Here is an 18331-nt window from a genome sequence, read left to right as displayed (position 1 = left end):
ATGTTCTGATTAGGTAGATTGGCCATGCTAAATTGTACTTTAGTTTCTCAAATTGTGTACGTTTGGGGGATTAGTGGGGTGAACAAAGAAACATGGCAACTAGAAGAAGGAGTAGGCCCTTCGAGTCTACTCCGCCATTCATCTTGATTATGGGTGATCATCAAATCACATATCCTGATTCCCCCCTTCCTTCCATATCCCCGAATGCGTTTAACCCCAAAACCGATATATAATTTCTTCTTGAAATCAGACAGCGTTATGGCCTTAACCTCATTCTGTGGTAGTGAATTCCAAACAGTCACGACCTTCTGGGTGAAGAAACTTCTCCTCACCTCAATTCCAAAAGGTTTACCCCTTATCCTCAAACTATGACTCCTAGTTATGGAGACCCCACCATTGGGAACATTCTTCCTGAACCTACCCTGTCTAAAGCTGTTAGAATGTTAGAAGTGTGCAGGAGATCCGCTCTCGCTCTCGAAACTCTAGTGAATGTATCGCTAACCGACTTAGCGATGACAGATTTGACAGACCTGCCTATTTGTGATGTATATAAATGATTTGGAAGAAGGTGTAACTGGTGTAATCAGCAAGTTTGCGGATGACACGAAGATGGCTGGACTTGTGGATAGCGAAGAGCATTGTCGGGCAATACAGCAGGATATAGATAGGCTGGAAAATTGGGCGGAGAGGTGGCAGATGGAGTTTAATCCAGATGAATGCGAAGTGATGCATTTTGGAAGAAATAATTTAGGGAGGAGTTATGCAATAAATGGCAGAGTCATCAGGAGTATAGAAACACAGAGGGACCTAGGTGTGCAAGTCCACAAATCCTTGAAGGTGGCAACACAGGTGGAGAAGGTGGTGAAGAAGGCATATGGTATGCGTGCCTTTATAGGAAGGGGTATAGAGTATAAAAGCTGGAGTCTGATGATGCAGCTGTATAGAACGCTGGTTAGGCCACATTTGGAGTACTGCATCCAGTTCTGCTCGCCGCACTACCAGAAGGACGTGGAGGCGTTAGAGAGAGTGCAGAGAAGGTTTACCAGGATGTTGCCTGGTATGGAGGGTCTTAGCTATGAGGAGAGATTGGGTAGACTGGGGTTGTTCTCCTTGGAAAGACGGAGAATGAGGGGAGATCTAATAGAGTTGTTCAAGATTATGAAGGGTATAGATAGGGTGAACAGTGGGAAGCTTTTTCCCAGGTCGGAGGTGACGATCACGAGGGGTCACGGGCTCAAGCTGAGAGGGGCGAAGTATAACTCAGATATCAGAGGGACGTTTTTTACACAGAGAGTGGTGGGGTCCTGGAATGCGCTGCCAAGTAGGGTGGTGGAGGCAGGCACGCTGACATCGTTTAAGACTTACCTGGATAGTCACATGCGCAACCTGAGAATGGAGGGATACAAACGATTGGTCTAGTTGGACCAAGGAGCGGCACAGGCTTGGAGGGCCGAAGGGCCTGTTTCCTGTACTGTACTGTTCTTTGTTCTTTGCCATCCCAGGAATCAGCCTGGTAAACTTTCGCTGTACTCCCTCTATAGCAAGGACATCCTTCCTCAGATAAGGACACAAAACTCCACACAATATTCTAGGTGTGGCCTCACCAATGTTCCATGCAATTGCAGCAAAACATCCCTATCCCTATATTCTAATGCTCTCGCTTTGAAGGCCAACATGCCATTTGCCTTCTTTACTGCCTGACGTAGCTTCACGCTTACTTTCAGCGACTGAGGCACGAGGACTGCAAGGTCTCGTTGAGTATCTGTCTCTCTCAAATTAAATCCATTCAAGTAATAATCTGTCTTCCTATATTGCTACCAAACTGGATAACATCATATTTATCCACATTATACTCCATGTGCCATGCATGTGCACACAAAATCAGCCTATCCAAATCATGCTGAAGCATAATCGCGTGCACCTCACAGCTCACCCTCCCACGCAACTTTGTATCATCTGCAAATGTGGAGATAATACATTCAGTACCCTCTTCCAAATCATTAATATACAATATGAACAGTTGGGGCTCCCAGCACGAATCCCAGTGGAACCGTACTAGTCAAAGTCTGCGAATCAGAAAAAGACCCATTTATGCCAACTCTTTTCTTCCTATCTGCTAAGTAGCATTCTATCCGTGTTAAAACATTGCCTGCAATCCGAATATGTGTATGTGTAAATATGTGTGGTTACCAGCTATGGCCTGGGTAAGGTATTATTTAGAGAGTCAAATCAGACTCGATGGGCCGAATGGCCCCCTTCTGCATCAAAGTTGCATTCCAGATCACGAAATCTATGCAAGTCCTTGCAGCATCTGAGCTATTGGGATTGGTAACAATAGAAAACGATATCACAGCTCAAAGTATGAAGTTATAGGGAACAATGTGTAGGATAGGGGGATGAGCGGGGTAATTACGTGGGATTGCAGGATATGGTGCAGGGTGGAGTTCGTGGGCCTGGGTAAGATGTTCGACTGGCGTGCCAGTGCAGACTCGATAGGCAGAAGGGACTATTTCTGCACTGTAGGGCTTCTAAGATTCCATAATTCTATGATTCTTGAAAGAGCAGCTAGATGACCTTCAAAGTCCCTTTGAAATATCAGTTTTACTAGCGATTAAGGTCTTCAGGATTCTGAAATGATAGGGCTATATAGTAGCAACATTTTCCAATAGTTCGAAATGCTGGACAAAGTGGGTGTACACATATAATCAGAGCCAGATAATCAACGACAACTTTTGTGTGTATTGATGAAATTAATTGCTGGAGGAATGTTCCTGTTCTCGTATGAGCACAAAATGATGATATGTCAGGGGACAATTCTTTATCCATGCTGGAAAATATCGTTCCCCAAGTGGAATAAGAAAATTAAACCCCTGACTCCATCCAAATCGTGATCTATTTAAATGCAGAAACTGTCATTTGAGAGTAAGTGGCCTCATTCTGTTAATATGTTTTTCGAAAAGAATGATCTTCGTCTTTGTGACTTTATTTATAAATAAAATCTACTTTTTCACATTGACTACCTTTATTTTTTTCTGATGACTTGTGTAAGCTTTTTCTTTGTTCAAAAATCTGTTCCTCCTTCAAAACATAATCCATACTAAAGTAGATTTTTTTTTCAAAACACCTGTCAAATGAGCCTACAACGAATTGTGGTAACGTTTTGGATATCAAATCATGGACTGACAAAAATATTCTGTTGCCATGGTCTCCATTATGAATTGTAATTAAGTTATTTCTAAACTTTCACATGGAAATGTTTAAACAAAGATGCTCAGAATATACTGGTAACATTTGTTTTGCGTGTGGTTTGCAAAGCTACTTTGCATAAGACTTCAGCATATATGGCGAAAATAAATGTTATTCGTCGGACAGCAAGTTTAAGCATCAAATTGGAGAAAAAAGGGCAATGTAAATTTGAAAACGTACGGACGATGCAATGAAATAAGATCTCTTAAAATGTTGTTATATTTAAATTAACATCAGTGAAATTGAAGGTTCTGCATTACATGAGGTTTCAATATTTTGTTCTCCATCAGATTCGGAGGTAACAAACAGCAAATTAGAATTCTAGATGCCTCGAGACCATAGAGAAGTTGATTTAGGGTAGTTGGAAGTTTTGACTCTGTTGAACAACTCCTGGAAAATGAAAATTATTATTTAGGAACCAAGCAAAAAAACAACATTCTTTTGGAAATAGAAATAAATCCTAAACCCTTCCTGTTCGTGCTTTCTATATTTTTCACTTCTGATATAAACATGCAAATGTTAGCAACAAACAACGTGAAATTTGAATAAAGTTCCACACTGTTTTGCTTGGCCACACCCGCTATTGTGCTTTTGATACAGGATTCCGAAGCAAGGAACCATGGTGACAACCAGTAGAACACTGAGTGCTCAAATGTATTCTGGAATGTACGAGTTATAAGACCATAAGACATAGGAGCAGAATTAGGCCACTCGGCCCATTGAGTCTGCTCCACCATTCATTCGTGGCTTTTTTTCTCATCCCCATTCTCCTCCCTTTTCCCCGTAACCCCTGATCCCCTTCTTAATCACGAAGCTATCTATCTCTGTCTTAAAGACACTCAATGACCTGGCCTCCACTGCCTTCTGCGGCACGAGTTCCATAGATTCACCACTCTCTGGCTGAAGAAATTCCTCCTCATCTCTGTTTTAAAGAATCATTCCTTTAGCCTGAGGTTATGCCCGCTGGTTCTAGTTTTTCCTACTCATGGAAACATCCTCTCCACGTCCACTCTATCCAGGCATCGCAGTATCCTGTAATTTTCAAGACGATCAACACACATCATTCTAAACTCCAACGAGTTCAGGCCCAGAGTCCTCAACCGTTTCTCATACGTCAAGCTCTTCATTCCAGGGATCATTTTTGTGAACCTCCACTGGACCCTTTTCAAGGCCAGCTCATCCTTCGTTAGATATGGGGCCCAAAAGTGCTCACAATACTCTAAATGGTGTCTGACCAAAGCCTAATACAGCCTCAGAAGTACATCCCTGCTCTTGTATTCTAGCCCTCTCGACATGAATACTAACGTTGCATTTGCCTACCTAACTACCGACTGAACCTGCCCGTTAACCTTAAGAGAATCTTGAACAATGTCTCCCAAGTCCCTTTGTGTTTCTGATTTCCTAAGTATTTCCCCATTTAGATAATAGTCCATGCCTCCATTCCTCCTTCCAAAGTGCATAATCGCATACTTTTCCACATTGTATTCCATCTGCCACTTCCTTGTCCACTCTCCTGCACTGTCCAAGTCCTACTGCTTCCTCAATACTCCCTGTCTCTGGACATATCTTTTGTATCATCCGCAAACTGAGCAACTTTGTCTTCAGATCCTTCCTCCAAATTATGACTTAGGTCTTCATATATTGACTGAGTAGTAGTGGGAATTCACAAAAATGTGCACCGAGGATAAGTAGCAAACTGTTATGTCTGCATTTCTACAAGACAGTGATGGCAACATAGTTTGATTCTGTTTGTGACGTTACGTAAAAGACAAAGAGCCTCGGAGACTGATCAATGTATGGTTCTGAAAGATATCCAGTTAGGATATCAGAAACTAGGATTGAACCTGAAAACTCCAGCTTGTTAATGAATTTCAAATAAATTATCCGTAACCATTCAAATTTATCAAGTTCACTCCAGGCTCTGATCCTAGCACCTGATCGCTGTTGCTCTCGAAGTGCCATGCCATGGGTGATCAGCTGGCAGCATTGTCGGTGGTAAAATGTCACATGTGAAATTCCCGTGCGTCGTCTTAATATCTAGTGACTTCAGATTGGGACGATCTACGAAGAATTCATAGATCCTCCTTAACTCGTGTCGAATTTATATTTCCTCCATCAGTAATGTTAACTACTTGTAGGGCGTTGGGAAATTTTGTGCAGCTGTTTTGCAAATGAGGGTACAGAGAATCTGGATATATTCACCAAAATAAGTAAAGATGATTAGGAGGATGTTTAATCCCGTTGAGGAATGAAACGATTGATGTCTGAATGATAGCCAGATAGTGAACGTTCCTTCCATAGCCAGCATTTTCTGGATTCAAAATGGATCCCAGGACTTCCGGCTCAGGTGATGAAGGAAACAAAGGAAGCTACAAGGTCCAGTAAATATGAAAAACCAATAGCGAAGGAAGCGATGCAATACGTATCCTTTGAAGAATTTGTCCAGCAGAAGGAAAGAGAGCGATGCTGCTGATTGGCTGTTGCCTGGAAGATTTGCATAGGCACAGACACTGGTACAAGAAGGTGGACCTCCGGAAGACTCCCTCCGTGTTAGAATGAAGGCAAGCGGCCAGCAGAGGACAGCAGAGCGGCGATGCTGATTGGCTTTTGTGAGGACCATAAGCAAGGGGGAGGCGAGTTGAGATTATTTTATCCTTTTACCTGTTTTTAGGGCAGTATGTCAGGTCTGGCAGTGGTCTGCTCCTCTTGCCAGATGTGGGAAATTAGGGAGCAATCTCGACTCGCTAACAACTTTGCCTGCAAGACGTGTGTCCAGCTCCAGCTCCTCACAGACTGCATTGTTCAGTTGGAGCAGAAAATGGACAAACTGCAGAGCATACCGGGGGCAGGGAGTGTGATAATATCTAGTTACAGGGAGGTTGTCAAACCACAGGTTCAGCAGGTAGATGGGTGACTATCAGGAGGGGCAGGAAGGCAGTGGAGGAGTCCTCCGTGGCTATTCCCCTTTAAACCTGGTATACCGTTTTGGATGCTGCTGAGGGGAGTAGCCTCTCAGGAGAAGATAACAGAAGGCAGGCCTGTGGCTGCATACCTGGTTCTGCTGTAAAACAGGGTCGTGCAAAGAGCAAGCGAGCAGCAGTGATAGGGACGCACTAGTCCGAGGCACAGGCAGGCTTTTCTAATGCCGTGATCGAGACTCCTGGATGGTGTGTTGCTTCCCAGGTGCCAGGGTCAAGGATGTCTCTGAATGGTTGCGGGACATTCTTAATGAGGACGGTGAACAGCCAGAGATTGTCGTACATATTGGTAGTAATGACATAAATAGCAAAAGGGATGAGGTTCTGAAGAGCGAATATAGCGAATTAGGCAGAAGGCTAAAGTGCAGGACCTCGAAGGTAGTGATATCTGGCCGATTGCCAGTGCCACGTGCTAGTGAGAGTCGGAATAGGAAATTTGGCAGATGAATGCGTCGCTTGAGAGCTGGTGCAGGGGTCAGGGATTTAGATTTGTGGATCATTGGGATTACTTCCGGGGAAGGGCTGACCAACTCAAGAGGAATGGGTTACGCCGGAACTGGAGGGGGACTAATATCCTGGTAGGGAGACTTTTAGAGTCACTCTGGAGGGTTTAAACTAGTTTGGCAGGGGTGTGGGACCCAAAGCAGTAGGAAGACAAAAGAGAATGTTGAGAAGAGCACAGAAGTTAAAGACCGCGCATTAAATAGACAAGACAGTGTTAGTAATCTTGGTACTAGACAGATTAGGCCAAAGCAGGACAGAGAGCAAGGGATGTCCGATTTAACTGTATTTATTTCAATGCATGTAGACTGACGGGCAAAGAAGATGAACTCAGGGCATGGATGAGTGCATGGGACTGAGATATTATAGCTACAACTGAAATATGGCTAAGGGGGGGGGCATGACTGGCAGCTGATTGTTCCAGAGTACAGATGCTATCGGCAAAATAGAATAAGAGGTAAGAGAGGAGGGGGAATTTCATTTATGATATTGGAAAACATCACGGCAGTACTGAGGGGATATATCTGAAGTTTTACCCAATAAGTCTATATGGGTAGAACTGAGAAATAAGAAGGGAGCAATCACTTTGCTAATGATGTACTATAGGCCGAAAATAGTCAGCAGGAAATTGAGGAGCAAATATGCAAGAAGATTACAGGTAGCTCCAAGAAAACTAGGGTGGTAATAGTAGGGGATTTTATCTTTCCCAACATTTACTGGGATAAAAATAGTGTTATAAGCTGGGATGGAAAGTAGGGCCTTTTAAGGATAATCAAGGTGATCTATGTACGGATCCACAAGAGATATGTGAGATCCTAATAAAATATTTCCAATCAGTATGTACTGTTCAGAAAGGCATGGATGTTAGGGAACTTGGGGAAATAAAGAGTGGTGTCTGGAGCGGTGCACATAAAACAGAGAAGGTGGTTCTGGAAGTCTTAAAGCACATCAAAGTAGATAAATCCTTGGGAGCTGATGATGTGTAAGCCACGGTCTTGTGGGAGGCTAGGGAGAAAATTGCGGGTCCCCTACCAGAGATATTTAAATCATCAACAACCACAGGTGAGGTGCCTGAAGATTGGAGAATGGCAAATATTGTGCCCGTGTTTAAAAAGGGCTGCAGGGAAAAGTCAGGGAACTACAAGCTGGTGAGCTGAATGTCTATAGTGGGTAAGTTTTTGGAAGGTATTCAGACAGACAGAATTTACAGACATTTAGAGAGTCAAGAACTGATTAAGGACAGTCAGCATGGCTTTGTGGTCGAAAATCTTTTTCGCACAAATTCGGTTGCGTTTCCAAGGGGTAACCAAGAAGGTAGATGAGGGAAGTGTAGTTGATGTGGTCTCCATGGACTTTAGCAAGGCATTTGACAAGTTACCGCATGGTATGTTGTTGCATGAAGCTAAATCTCACGGGATTCAGGGTGACGTAGCCAAATGGATACAAAATTGGCTTGACGACGGAAGACGGTGGTTGTAGAGTGTTGTTTTTCAAACCGGAGGCCTGTGACCAGCGGTGTGCCTCAGGGATCGGTAGTGGTTCCACCGTTATTTGTCATTCATATGAATGATTTCTATGAGAATTTAGGAGGCATGGTTAGTACGTTTGCAGATGACACCAAGACAGGTGGCATAGTGGACAGTGAAGAAGATTATCTAGGATTGCAACGGGATCTTGATCAATTGAGTCAATAGTCTGACGAATGGCAGATGGAGTTTAATTTAGAGGTGATGCATTTTGGTGGATAGAACCAGGGCAGGACTCAGTCAGTTAATGGAAGGAGGTTGGGGAGAGTTATAGAACAAAGAGATCTAGGGGTACAGGTTCATAGCTCCCTGAAAGGGGAGTCACAGGGTAGACAGAGTGGTGAAGAAGTCATTTGGCATGCTTGGTTTTACTAGCCTGAATACAGGAGCTGGGACGATTTGTTGAAGTTGTGCAAGACATTGGTAAGGCCACACTTGGAATACAGCGTACAGTTGAAGTCACCCTGTTATAAGAAAGGACATTATTGAACTAGAAAGAGTGCAGAAAAGATTTACTCGTACGCTACCGGAACTTGATGGTTTGAGTTACAAGGAGAGGCTGAATGGACTGGGGCTTTTTTCTCTGGAGCGTAGGAGGCTAAGGAATGATCTCATGGAGGTCTATCAAAGAATGAGGGGCATAGATCAGCAAGATAATCAATATCTTTTCGCAAAATTCGGGGAGTCTAAAATTTGAGGGCAGAGGTTTAAGGTTAGAGGGCAGAGGTACAAAAGGTCCAGATGGGTAACTTTTCATAAAGAGTGTGGTGAGTGTCTCTAACAAGCTGCCAGAGGTAGTAGTAGAGGCGGGTACAATTTTGGCTTTTAAAACCTGTATGGACGGTTACATGGGTAAGATGGGGGTCACAGGGTAGTTGTCATGGGGGACTTTAACTTTCCAAATATTGATTGGAAACTTTGTAGGTCGAATAGTTCAGATCGGGCAGTTTTTGTGCAGTGTGTGCAGGAGGGTTTCCTGACACAATATGTGGATAGGCCGACAAGAGATGGGGCCACATTGGATTTGGTACTGGGAAATGAACCGGGCCATTGTTAGATTTGGTTGTGGGAGAGCACTTTGGAGATAGTGACCACAATTCGGTGTCTTTTGTTATTGCAATGGAAAGGGATAGGGCCATACAGCAGGGCAAGGTTTATAATTGGGGGAGAGGTAGTTATGATGCGATTAAGCAAGAATTAGGGGGCATAAGATGGGAACAGAAACTGTCAGGTAAAGACACTAATGAAAAGTGGAACTTTTTCTCGGAACAAATACTGTGTGTCCTTGATAGCTATGTCCCTGACAGGCAGGGAGGAAATGGCTGAGTGAGGGAACCATGGTTCACAAAAGAGGTGGAATGTCTTGCAAAAAGGAAGAGGGAAGCTTATGTAGGGATGAGGAAACAAAGTTCAGATGGCTCGATTGAGGGTTACAAGTTAACAAGGAATGAGCTGAAAGGGGGGCTTAGGAGAGCTAGGAGGGGGCATGAGAAGTACTTGGCGGGTCGGATCAAGGAAAACCCCAAGGCTTTTTACTCTTATGCGAGGAATAAAAGAATGACCAGGGTGAGGTTAGGGCCGGTCAAGGACAGGAGTGGGAACTTGTGTATGGAATCAGTAGAGATAGGAGAGGTGATGAATGAATACTTTTCTTTGGTGTTCACCAAGGAGAGGGGCCATGTTTTTGACGAAGAGAAGATGTTACAGGCTAATAGGCTGGAGGAAGTAGATTTTTGGAGGGAGGATGTACTGGCAGTTTTGAATAAACTGAAGGTCGATCAGTCCCCTGGGCCTGATGAAATATATCCGAGGATTCTTTGGGAGGCAAGGGATCAGATTGCAGAGCCTTTGGCTTTGATCTTTGGCTCCTCACTGTCCACGGGGATGGTGCCAGAGGACGGGAGAGTGGTGAATGTTGTTCCTCTGTTTAAGAAAGGGAATAGAAATGACCCTGGTAATTATAGGCCGGTTAGTCTTACTTCAGTGGTTGGTAAGTTGATAGAAAAGGTCCTTAGGGATGGGATTTATGACCATTTAGAAAGACGCGGATTAATCCGGGATAGTCAGCACGGATTCGTGAAGGGCAAGTCGTGCCTCACAAATTTGATATAATTTTTTGAAGAGGTAACTAAGTGTGTTGATGAAGGTAGGGCAGTTGATGTCATAGACATGGATTTTAGTACGGCGTTTAATAAGGTCCCCCATGGTCGGCTTATGATGACAGTAAGGAGGTGTGGGAAAGAGAGAAAGTTGGCCGATTGGATAGGTAACTGGCTATCTGATCGAAGACAGAGGGTGGTGGTGGATGGAAAATTTTCGGATTGGAGGCAGGTTGCTAGCGGAGTGCCACAGGGATCAGTGATTGGTCCTCTGCTATTTGTGATTTTTATTAATGACCTAGAGGAGGGGGCTGAAGGGTGGATCAGTAAATTTGCTGATGACAGCAAGACTGGTGGAGTAGTGGATGAGGTGGAGGGTTGTTGTAGGCTGCAAAGAGACATAGATAGGATGCAAAGCTGGGCTAAAAAATGGCAAATGGAGTTGAACCCTGATAAATGTGAGTTGATTCATTTTGGTAGGAATAATTTTAATGCGGATTACAGGGTCAAAGTTAGGGTTCTGAAGACTATGGAGGAACAGAGAGATCTTGGGGCCCATATCCACAGATCTCTGAAGGTGGCCACTCAAGTGGATAGAGCTGTGAAGAAGGCCTATAGTGTGTGAGCTTTTATTAACAGGGGGTTGGAATTTAAGAGCCGTGTGGTTATGGTGCAACTGTACAGGACCTTGGTGAGACCACATTTGGAATATTGTGTGCAGTTCTGGTCACCGCACTATAAGAAGGATGTGGAAGCACTGGAAAGAGGGCAAACGAGATTTACCAGGATGCTGCCTGGTTTGGAGGCTAGGTCTTATGAGGAAAGGTTGAGGGAGCTAGGGCTGTTCTCCCTGGAGCGGAGGAGGTTGAGGGGAGACTTAATAGAGGTTTATAAAATGATGAAGGGGATAGATAGAGTGAACGTTCAAGGACTATTTCCTCAGGTGGATGGAGCTATTACAAGGTGGCATAACTATAGGGTTCATTTAGGGAGATATAGGAAGGATGTCCGAGGTAGGTTATTTACTCAGAGAGTGGTTGGAGTGTGGAATGGACTGCCTGCAGTGATAGTTGGGTCAGACACTTTATGAACATTTAAGCGGTTATTGGATAGGCACATGGAGCACCCCAGGATGATAGGGAGTGGGATAGCTTGATCTTGGTTTCAGATAAAGCTCGGCACAACATCGTGGGCCGAAGGGCCTGTTCTGTGCTGTATTGTTCTATGTTCTATGAGTATCGAGGGGTATGGACCAAACGCGGGTAATTGGGACTATCTTAGTGGTTATGAAAAAGATGAGGCATGGACAAGTTGGGCCGAACGGCCTGTTTCCAAGCTGCAAGCCTGTATGTCTCTATGACTCTATAAGAGCGACTTTATGGAAAAAGTTTTTTTTTCTCGTCTGGTGCTGATTCAATCTCAATTGAAACTCACCATTTGATCTGCGTCCAACTGCCTTCCACGCAAAACATTCAACAAGTAAATTAATGGATTATTTTAAACTTAAGAGCAAAATTAAAGCGAAGTATACAGCACATTTTCAGCTATGTGGAACACATGTCTGCAGCTCGCGTTTTGTGCAATACAATTCCGGTCAGGTGAACAGCACCGCGTCCAATCAGAGTTTCGTCTTCAGCAAAAGATTTAAGTGATCTGATCTGTGCACCAGGAAGAGTAGATCAGTTGCCGAGTGGAAGAGAGAGTGTTATACATCGCGAACGGATTCTCAGGATGACGGTGCAGCTGTGCACAGCATTGACTATTTGCTTATTCATTACTGAAGGTAAGGAACAAATTCTACTGTCTATTTTTGACCGATTAGCCAAAAAAGACAAGTGACTGGCAGAGAAAATCTGTTCAATGCACCCGGCGTATTGCAGCCATTTCGCAGAAGCAATATCCTTGTCGAGTTTGATATCTCTCTACCTCGTTGGAAGAATTCGCTTTCCCCAGCCGAGCTCGGGGATTTAAATTATTGCTCTAAAATACCCAGATTGTTGTTGCAGTTGAAGTCATTTTTTTTTACAGTGAGGAAATCATACGAGGCAGACAAATGTTACAGAAATTTGGCAAGAAAGGCATTTGTCTTTGGTTTTCCCTGTATTCTGTGAATTAAATACATGGGGCGGGCATTAGCAGTGCATACTCATGCACCCCCACCCGGAGCTGATTAACTGCTGTTCCTACCACACAGGCGCCAAATTTCTTTCACTTCACACGTCGATTTTCACCAGCATCCGGCTTGCTCTTAGGTCAACAAATTGGAGTGGGGTGCGTATGGGATTTGCGTCCAGTGCGTTAGATTTGTTTTCTAATATGGGAAAGGGTTGGGATATTGGCTTGGATTGGTTAGGCGCAGGTGTTTGGATATGGGCAACGGCAGTGACCCTGTCTTGTAATACGAGTTATTAATCAGGCAACTAATCCGAGTGGGGACGAGGACCTGGAAAGATGATGGAGCTGTTATCAAAATATACCTAGCATTCCAATCTTGCTGCGATGAGTATAAAGAGTAAATATCCTTGTAATTTCAAGAAGTAGTGTAATTGTCTCTCGTAATTTTAGCTTGTAATCTTCGAAAATAAAAATGAAACATGTCATGCGCTTCATTACCCATTCCTCTCAGGGTACCAGAGTGCGAAGTCGTTATGGTCCAATCAGTTAATCTGCGATAATTACACTTCAGATCGTTCACCTGATCTGCTGAATGTTCTGATCTATTTTCTTCATGGTTAGTGCCCGTAATTGGAGACCAATTATGTTCATCCTTTAATGTCCTAAGAATAATTTACACCCGACTATTCTGGCACTATTCCTTCTATTGCATTGGTCTGTTCAATAAAGTGTAATGTAAGAGCAACAACTCATCATACCACGCTCCATTAACGTAAAGATTGGTACAGAAGCGCTTCATAGAAGAGTTATTGAACTGGCTTTATCCTCACGCAACACAAAGAAAGAGAAGGACAAATGACCGAGATCTCAGTCAAAGCCATGGAACTTTTTTTGAACAGAGGAGAGGAGGTGGAAACGTTTGGTGTTCGGTTCTTGGAGCTAAATGCCAATGCAGCTAAGTTGCGTGATCAGCAATAATGCACCTATTAAATGGCGAACGTGACGGAACAAATCAATTTTAAATTCCAGTTTAAAATTCAGTAAAGGAGGACCAAGAGTTGCATAAAGAAAGGAAAAATAGAGCATGAAAATAAGCTAACGGGGAGCACTAAAGTGACTCTAAATGTTTCTATTGCTACGAAAAGAGAAAAAGGTTGACGGGAGAATTCATGACGGAGAATAAAGAAATGGCAGAGGAATTAAATACGTACTTTGCATCAGGCTTCACCAAGGAAGAAATGAATAACGTACCAGAAGTTCTGAAACACGATTTAGTAAGGAGCTGAATCAAAATCAGCACTAGTAGTGAAATGAATTGGGGGAAATTGATCGGATTGAAGGTGAATAAATCTTCAGACCCTGATGGTCTTCATCCCAGTGTACTGAAGGAAGTGGTCCTGGAAATAACAAATCCATTTGTGGTTATTTTCCAATATTCTTTCGGCTCTGGGCTGGTTCCTACAGGTTCGAGAGTAGCTAATGTAAGCCCGCTAATCAAAAAGGAAGGTAGAGAGAAAACAGAGACCTATAGACCAGTGAGCCTAATGTCGGTACATGGGAACTTGCTGGAGTCCCTTATCAAGAATTGTATAACTCAACTCTTGAATGGCACTGGTATAATCAATCAAAGACAGCATGGATTTACAGGCGGGAAAATATGTTTGATGAATCTATACGAATTATTTGAGGATTTAACTAGTAGAATTGACCGAGGATAAGTAGTGGATATGATATTAAGACTTTCAGAAGGCTTTCGACAGCTCTCCCATTGCAGACTACTATGCATGCCATTGCAGGTAGCTTCTTGATATGGATAGAAAGCTTGTTAACAAATAGGAAGAAAAGCGTTGGCACAAATGGGTCTTCTTTTTCTGATTGGCAGTCAGTAACTAGTGTGGTCCCGAACTAGGACGCCAATAGTTCAAGTTATATATTAATGATTTAGAAGAGGGAACTGAATGTATTATCTGCAAATTTGCAGATGATGCAAAGTTGAGCGTGAGGGTGACCTGTGAGGAGGATGCAGAGATGCTTCAGCGTGATTTGGACAGGCTGAGTTTGTGGGCATTTGCTTTGCAGGTGCAGTATTATGCGAATTAATGTGAGCTTATCCACTTTTGCAGCAATAATAGGAAGACAAATTCTTACTTGAATTGGTGCATATTGAGAGAAGTGACTAATCACCGAGATCTTGGTGTCCTCGTGCATCAATCGCTAAACGCAAGAGTGCAGGTGCAGCAGGCAGTAAAGACGGCAAATGGCATGTTGGCTTTCATGTCGAGAATGTTTCAGTATAGGGATAGCGATGTTTTACTGCAATCATATAGGGCCTGGTGCCATACTTGGAGTACTGTGTGTACTTTTGGTGTCCTTATCTGAGGAATAATGTCCTCGATAGAGAGCATAGCCAATGTTTACCAGGCTGGTTCCGAGGACGGCAGGTCTGTATATGAGGACGGGCTCACTCAGACAGGATCATATTCATTGGAGTTTTGAAGAGTGAGAGGGGAGCTCCTAGAAACTTATAAAATTCTAAGAGGCTTAGTCAGGATAGATTCAGGAGGAATGTTCCCAATGGTAGGGGAGTCCAGAACTAGGGACCATAGTTTGAAGAAAAAGAGTAAACCTTTTACAATTGAACTGAGGAGAAATTTCTTCACCCAGAGTATGGTCAATGCATTGCACAACCACAGAAAGTATTCGAGGCCAAGCGCTTTCTCATGTCAAGAAGGAATTATATAGAGCTCTTGGGGATAAAATGATCAATGGATCTGTGTGGAAGGGGGATTAGGGTATTGAATTCCATGATTAGCCAAGATCGAAATTAATGGCTGAGCAGGTTTCAAGTTCGGAATGGCCCACTGCAGCTTCAAGTTGCCATATTTCTATGAAGAAAATCAATCATCTGATGGCAGACGGTGCTTATCGAGATACTGGAATCCTGAGGGCTTAGTGTGCTTTTTAATTTTATAATTGAAGCACTTGTTCTGTACAATGTCTGAACTTAACTGCGGAGGTGCAACAGTATTCTTCGTTGATACAAATTTTGTTTATACTGATCCTCAAAACCAGAAATATATATATACAGAAAGACAGCGCAAATAGAAAGAAAAATCGCCAGGCACGGCAACAGTATAAATTTGTATTGTTGCATGACAGTTCCTATCCTGCAGAATGCGTTCAAGGTCAGTTAAGCAACAATTCATGCAATAGGAATTGCCGTTTATATAAATGACTGAACTGATCACAAGACCGCACCTGTCACCCCTTGCAACAGGCATTGGTGCGGATCTCTTCTGATGACGAGTCCGACGATTCCCTCTTAGTTTACTGACATCGGTGGGTGAGGATCAATTGCCCATTCCATTTGTTCTGGTGACTGCAGAAACTAGGTAGCATTATACTATCAGAGAAAATCAGAAAGTATTGTTATATTGACGTTAATGAAAAATTATATTGTGTTAATTTTGACTGAACTACTTAATATGGCTTTCTCTCTTCAGCTCAGCCAAACATTTTTACTATCATGGTGGAAAACAGTCGGATTATTGTGGCCGTCGGAGAAAATGCCCTTCTTTCAGTTCAACCATCCGCTGCGGTTAAGAGTGGGAACTGGGAATTCGGGGAGAAAAGTATTGCTAACTGGAATTATACAAACTCTAGTCATTACGAAGGAGAGACTAAGCTATTCCTCACGAACGGGTCACTCTTGTTGCAGTCAGTGACAGTTCCGCTTAGTGGAGTGTATACTGTCAGCATGGTTGCAGATTCTGGAATGGAAGCTGCCGCAAACATCACACTCTCTGTCCTCGGTAAGCTATCTGTTTGTTCGATCGGCGCATGCGCGCGCCTTTACGTGAGCGCGAGAGGGAAGAAGAAGCTGCACATGCACAAAGTAATGACAATGAGAAACGTCAGTATCATGTTTTGCTATTGAGGAATGTTTAATTCGCAATATGAATGCGCGATTGCAGAAAAGCAAGCTGTGCATGCGATAGTCATTGTTTAATTTAAAAGCGAGCTGTCGGTCTGGACAGCATATTATGGTAAAATTATAACAATGCTTGGTTAATGTGAATACCAAAGAAAATATTTTTCCACTAGCGTCAAAAATATAGATGATATCTGTTTCCGATTTTAAAATTGCTCATTTCGCATTCGACAATTACTAAAGTGGAAAATATTTTGCAGAACGTTTAATTTGCAAAAAGCGTTATTTGATAAATTGTTGTTTCTTCCCAATTCCCCGGCACTGAACTTCAAAAGTTGCTTCATGAATATAATTCAGATTTGTTTCCACGCTGATCCCTATTTTCCTCAAGGAAATTTAAACTTAAAGGCCGTGCAAACGTGAAAGTTCCTTTTCCGACTTTTATATAAGATTCCTGACTGATAAATTAGTTAAATAAAATCAACTAATGTGCTGCAGGTAATAATCCAGACTCATGCTGCACGCAAAGAACTCATAAAACTTTTGAACCCGAAGAGAAATCCATGACTCAATAGCAGGAAAGGAACAGCTGGTCGAGAAAAGACCGCTGGGGAAAGTGAGGACAGCGCATCCTGTACCTACACAGGCTATAGACTTGATTTGATTTATTATTGTCACATCTATTGATATACAGCGAAAAATGTCTGGCGCGCTATACAGACGAAGTGTACCCTACATAGGGATGGAAAGGAGAGAGTGTGGAATGCAGTGTTACAGTCATAGCGAGGGTGTAGAGAAAGATCATCTTAATGTGAGGTAAGTCCATTCAAAAGCCTGACGACAGCAGGGAAGATGGTGTTTTTGAGTCGGTTGATATCAGTTCTGACTTTTGTATCTTTTAGCCGACGGAAGAAGGTAGGCGGAAGTACACCCGATGTCCGTGGGGTCCTTGATTATACTGGCTGCTTATCCGAGGGAGCGGCAAGTGTAGACAGTGTCAATGGATGGGACGCTAGTTTGAGTGATGGACTGGGCTTCCTTCACGACCCTTTGTAGTTTCCTGTGTTATTGGACAGGGCTGGAGCCATACCAAGCTATGAGACAATCAGAAAGAATGTTTTCTATGTTGCACCTTTAAAAGTCAGCGAGATTTGTTGCAGACATGCAAAGGTTCCTTTGCGTCCTGAGAAAGTAGAGGCGCTGTTGGGTTGTCTTAACTATAGCGTCCCAATGGAGAGACCAGGACAGGTTGATAGCGATCTGGACACCTAAGAAAAAGGAAGCTCTCGACCATGTCTACTTCGTCTCCATTGATTTAGACAGGGGATGCCCTCCACTGCCCATCCTGAAGTCGATGACCGTCTCCTTCGTTTTGGTGACATTGAGGCTGAGACTATTTCGCATCAATTCGTCAGATTCTCTGTCTCTCGTCGTGATTTGAGATCCAGCCCACAACGGTGGTATCATCAGCAACTTCCTCGGGACTATCTCGACACTTCTTTGGTAGGAATTGAAGCCGTTACGGCCATACCAGATTGATACCCCAGAGTCAGATCAGGGAGCCTCACAAAAAGTTGACCACGAATCTGTCAAATGCGGATCCTATAGTGCATGAACGAGGCCATTCGGCCCATCGAGTCTGCACCGGCCACAATCACACCCAGGCCCTATTCTCATAGCAACAAGAATTTACTTAAGCGAGTCCCCCTGACACCAAGGGACAATTTAGCACGACCAATCCTCTTAACCCACACATCCTTCGACTGCACAAGCAGGACGAAGCCTACTCAAACAAGGGGATAATGTGCACTCTCCACACAGGCAGTCCCGGGAACCCAACCCTGACGCTGTGAGGCAGCAGTGCTCATCACTGTGCTATCGTGCTGCCTACAAAATTCCGTGAACCTGTTCAAATTTAATAGCTGTTTTGGTAAT

At 43.4% G+C, this 18331-nt stretch overlaps 1 protein-coding gene across 1 annotated transcript in view; it reads left to right on the top strand.

Annotated features, from left to right (window-relative positions):
• LOC144508755 (cell adhesion molecule CEACAM5-like) overlaps positions 1–18331 on the top strand; it is a 56774-nt gene that overhangs the window by 18645 nt on the left and 19798 nt on the right. Inside the window, exons 4-5 of the mRNA XM_078237065.1 lie at positions 12020–12133; positions 15969–16277. Coding sequence (XP_078093191.1) covers positions 12020–12133; positions 15969–16277 — 423 coding nt within the window. The remainder of the gene's footprint in view (positions 1–12019; positions 12134–15968; positions 16278–18331) is intronic.

This window comes from Mustelus asterias, chromosome 20, assembly GCF_964213995.1.
Source record: "Mustelus asterias chromosome 20, sMusAst1.hap1.1, whole genome shotgun sequence".
NCBI lineage: Eukaryota > Metazoa > Chordata > Chondrichthyes > Carcharhiniformes > Triakidae > Mustelus > Mustelus asterias.
Note: the sequence above shows the minus strand (reverse complement) of the source record. Positions and strands in the feature narration are given on the sequence as shown.